The 4,538-nt window shown below is 54.7% G+C and overlaps 1 protein-coding gene across 1 annotated transcript in view; it reads right to left on the bottom strand.

The window, feature by feature from the left end:
• Positions 1-160: 160 nt before the first annotated feature.
• The window catches only part of PTPRU (protein tyrosine phosphatase, receptor type, U), a gene marked incomplete at its 5' end in the record, with an annotated part of 35,190 nt that continues 30,812 nt past the window's right edge, over positions 161-4,538 (bottom strand). Inside the window, 3 exons of the mRNA XM_009876065.1 lie at positions 161-223; positions 2,227-2,362; positions 3,438-3,595. Of these exons, the coding sequence (XP_009874367.1) occupies positions 161-223; positions 2,227-2,362; positions 3,438-3,595 (357 nt within the window). The remainder of the gene's footprint in view (positions 224-2,226; positions 2,363-3,437; positions 3,596-4,538) is intronic.

Genomic DNA, 4,538 nt, shown 5'->3' with positions numbered 1-4,538 from the left:
CGTCCACCCCCCGCGTCCTTTCAGGTTTTTTCTCAATCTGATGGGTTTTCTCGGTGGGTCCTTTGCTGTTTCCCTCCTCACTAATGCAACGTCCGAGTGCGAAACGCGCGGTTGGCACGACCCCTGCGCAAGCCCTTGCCACCCCTGTCCTGGCGAGGTGCTATCTGGTCTCCAGGGTCTCCAGATATTCCAGTGCTATGTCGTAGCAGAAATGATACTGCTCCTGTTTGGAGAGAGAAGAGAGGGTGTTACGATCCCGAGCAAACTATTTCCCAAAGCTATCCCTCTTCAAGGCAAATTAAGTTCCGATAACCCTAAGGAAAGTGTCTGAAATTAAACCCTTGCCCTGAAATCAAAATGTTTCTTTATTTTTGAGTTCAGCAGAGGCTGCAAACAGGGAGTGTGCTCAGATCAAGAAGAAAAAAACAATTGCTGTTTTCCATCCCTGGCAGAGATTTGGTCTGGGCGTTTGCTTTGCATGGGGGGAGAGGCATGAAGGGAAGTCCCAGGAGCTTTCCCTTCCAAAAATCCAAACCTTCCAAGGAAAACACCAGACAAACAAGTATCTTGGTGCTGAAGTCAAAGCCTGACCCGCCTGTGATGGCTGGGCTGGGCCCCCTCTCCCGTTCTTTCCCTTTTTCGAGGCAGCTACGGACGGTGTCAGCACCTTCCCACCCTTGGCTTCCCCCCAGCTGCACGAAGGGAAAGCCCAGTGTGGCTGGGTTTTACAGCAAAATTCACTGAAATTGGGCTTGTGAAGGCAGTCTTGTCCCTTCTTGTCCTTTTACATGACCTGTTCTTGTGCTCTGCTGTCCTCATCCAAGTTACAGCACAGAAAACCGCAGGGGGAGCTCAGACCTCCAGAAGTGCCCACCCCCATGAGATGTGGCTCCTTCAAGCATCCAACAAGCAAATGCAGCCGGAGTGGGGGGGAAAAGATCTCAAAACAAATAAATAAGGCTTCTGATGCTGCTACAAGTGCTGGGACATCAGACTGGAGCATTCCAGGTGCAGCAACAGGGAGGGAAAGGGAAGAGCTCCTCTCCCAAAATCCAAGGATTGAAGCTCAAGTACCGAAAATCCTGTTACGTCCCTCGCGGGTGGGCGGCGGCACGGGGAGCCCAGGTGGGAGTGGGGGAGAAGGGCTTCGAAGTGAGGAGGCTGCGAGAGCTTAGATTAAAAGCACATAATGCTTTTTGGATTAAGAAAAGGGATTGTTTCCATTTATCATCATATAAAAATAAACGCCGCAGGCAAATAGAAGGGGGAAGATGCAGGGGCAGCAGGAAACTGCTACACGCCGGCTGCTCTCCGCTGGGCTGCGGCTCTTTACGCTGCGTGAGGATCCGGCCTCCCAGTGACTCCGGTAGATTGGGATTCCCAGAATAGACGGTTCAGGTTCATTTGAGGCTGGAGGACGCTCGTGTCCTGATGCGAAAATGTTGCCTCTTTTTAATACCCTTTGCAATTTAGCCCAATGGGTCTGGTGGCTTCATGCTTGTCACATCATCTTTCCATTATCTGCATCCCTCCCTCCGCTCCTCTCTCCCCTCCCTCACCTTCTCCTCCACTTTAATTCCTAATGCAAATCACATCCCCTCCTCCGAACCATTTCATTTTGCAACTTAGGGATTTTATAACCTAAACACGGTAAACATTTCCAGCTGATTGCTTTTAAAACATCACTAGGCACCTGGATTGCTGAGCCACGGGGACGGGCACGCGCCTGCTCCATCCCCTCTCTGGTTATCTGGGAAATCCAGCACGGGCTTTTCACCCTGACCCACTGCTGCCTCCCCCTTCCCATCACAAAACGTGGCTCCATCGCTCCCCACAGCAGCTTGCCCACCAATTAATTTCACTCAAAATGCAGTTCCCTTTTATATTCCCAACAGAAATTTGTTTGACTCCACCTCGGAGCCACAAACCCTCCGAAGAGCCACAATTACATCCCATGAATTAATGCAAACCTGCCTCGTTACTCCTGGGAAGAGTTTCCGACAAGCCCAACGCCTGCGCCAAGGGCATGTCAGCACAGCAAGCCCAAGGCTGCTTTCACGAGCTGCCTCGCCTCCCTCTCCACCCCAGCCTGCAGCAAATCAGGAATTTGGGATGGGAAAGGAGGTGTTTGGGGAGGTGAGCATCCTCCAGCACCTCTCCTCCCTGCCAGAGGGATGTCGGAGGGAGCAGCAGGCAGGGCAGATGCTGGCGGTGTCTGGTGCTTACCAAGGTCTCTACCATATTTGGCTTGTAGTTACGGAGGGTCTTTGCAGCATAAAAAACATCTGCCATGTTGTGACACTTGATCATCTCCAGGATCATGGTGGAGGCACAGAAGGTGCCGCTCCGGCCACCTCCGTTCCTGATGGAAGAAACACACGTGTTGGTCATGGGAAGATGGTATTAGAGCATCTTCCTGCTCCCTCTAATTGCCTCTTTCTCCATCCCAGGAGATGTCCCAGAAAAGGGGCTCATACCCCAGAGTCCTCCCAATCTTGGGGACCTGAATCAGACCCACAGGGCGGCAGGAGCTGTGATCCTGCCCTCCCGTCCTCACAAGAGCCACAACAGAGCATGAAAACACCTTTCTGGACCATCAGGGCTGGATCTTGGACATCTGGGCTCAGTTTCCAGCCCTGCCACGGATCGATTCCTCGTGTGACCTTGGGGAAGTCACTGTGTCCCTCTGCCACCTTGCTCCCCTCGGCAGGACGACCCTGGGCTGATGACCTGCTGGGTAGTGCTGGCTGGAGGGACCACCCCACGTTTCACCCAGCTCGCTGGGTACCGCTCACCATCCCGGGCCAAACCCATCCCACACCACCACGGCTGATCCTCGGCAGCAAGGCGGACCGGGGAGAGGAAGAGAGGACACGATGCCGATGTTTTACAAAACATGCTCTCAAATTCTCCTTCGGCTAATGAAGATGGACGAGGCTGTAATTAATTTCTGATTAAAGGCTCGCCTGCTGTCTCTACCAATCTGCGAACGTGCGAGGAGAGCACACACGGGTGTTTGTGTGAGCCAAACCCCGCCAGGAGGAGGGGAAGGGACAGCAGGTCCACCTTGATGAGCAGCAAACGGTGGGAGCTGCAGAGCTCCTGCCACGTCCTTTTGGAGCCTGTTACAAGCACAGGACGTGGTGACAGGGCTGGGACCTCTGCCAAGCCCCGCTGCGAGCAGGGACCGGCACGAAGGGCAGGATTGCTGCTAGCGGGTGTCACTCCTGCTGAGCATCCATCTCGTGGAGGGGGTTTGACATGGTGACCACAAGGTGCCTCACCCACAACTCGTGTTGTGGGAGAGAGAGCACCATCTGGGGACAAAGTCACCCCAGTGACGGCTTTTTAGAGGATTTCCAGGCAGAACTACGGACGCCACAGCTGGTGGCGTCTTCCCCCACACCAGAGCCCCCTTGCCTCCAGCTGACACTCACAGGCAGTGCACCACGGTCCTGCCATCGCCGCTCTCCTTCTGCCACCTCTCCACTTGGGCCAGGAGGTTCAAGAAGGACTTCTTGGAGTCCGGGGTGTCTCGGTACGCCGACCACCGCAGGTACTGGAAATGCCGGACCATTAGGTGTCCCTCCTGCAACTAGAAAAGCAAATCTCGTCAGCTTGAACCCATGGGCTGCCCTCTTTTGCCTCCACTGGATGTTTGATAGAGGTCAAGAGGGGCTTGTCATACACTAATAGCAGAGGAAGAGAGCAAAACCCTTTCCTGGTGCTTTAAGACAGGTGGTTTAGCCCTCCCCTCTGCAGCTCACACTGGGTCCACCATCCCCTCCCACCCAGGAGAAGCTCCACTGACACAGTTTATCCCAACTCACAGCACCTTGGGCTGTCTCTGTCTCCCAAAACCTGTCACCAGACCCCTGAGCCTCCTCAAGGCTTCTCCGTCACGCCTTTATCTTGCATGCAGAAGATTCCAGAGGTCGTGTTTTTGTTGTGTTTGCTGTAAACCAAGAGGCTGATGAGAAGCTGGCACCCACGGAGGCGGTGAGCGGCGGAAGAGCTTTAATACCCTGGTAACCTGGTTAGTGTTGAAACCTAATCTGGTTAGCAGGCTCCAGGAGGAGGATTACATCCACAAAGCTAAACGACGCCAGGCTTTAGCCAGGCAGATGGGGGGGTCTTGCTCAGAGGTACTCGGGGCATCAGAAGTACCTGACGGGTCTCACACCACAGCTGCGTCTCGGGACTGGGTGACACGTGTTGGGAGATTGGAAGAGAAAGGGGGGATGGGATGCTGATGGGAGATCCTCAGCTCTGAAGGGCTCCGTCCACCCAATTTCAGGTGCCTGATGAGTGGGATGAGCACCAGACCATCTCCAACCAGCAGGACCGGGTATTCTGTGGCCCTTCAGGGAGCCCCAGCCTGGGGAGTGGGCGTTCGGGACATTGGGTGCTCACTCCAACCAGCACACGCCGGATGCTCCGCAGCTTTTCTGAACCTTTTCAGGAGCTCCACTGTGGGCTGGTGATGTGGCTGGGGCGGGCTGGCCTTCCCCGGCCCCAGTTTCTGCTTCCCGTTGGGA

The sequence above is a fragment of the Apaloderma vittatum genome, unplaced genomic scaffold, assembly GCF_000703405.1.
Source record: "Apaloderma vittatum isolate BGI_N311 unplaced genomic scaffold, ASM70340v1 scaffold24139, whole genome shotgun sequence".
NCBI lineage: Eukaryota > Metazoa > Chordata > Aves > Trogoniformes > Trogonidae > Apaloderma > Apaloderma vittatum.
This window is presented reverse-complemented; position numbering and strand designations above follow the sequence as displayed.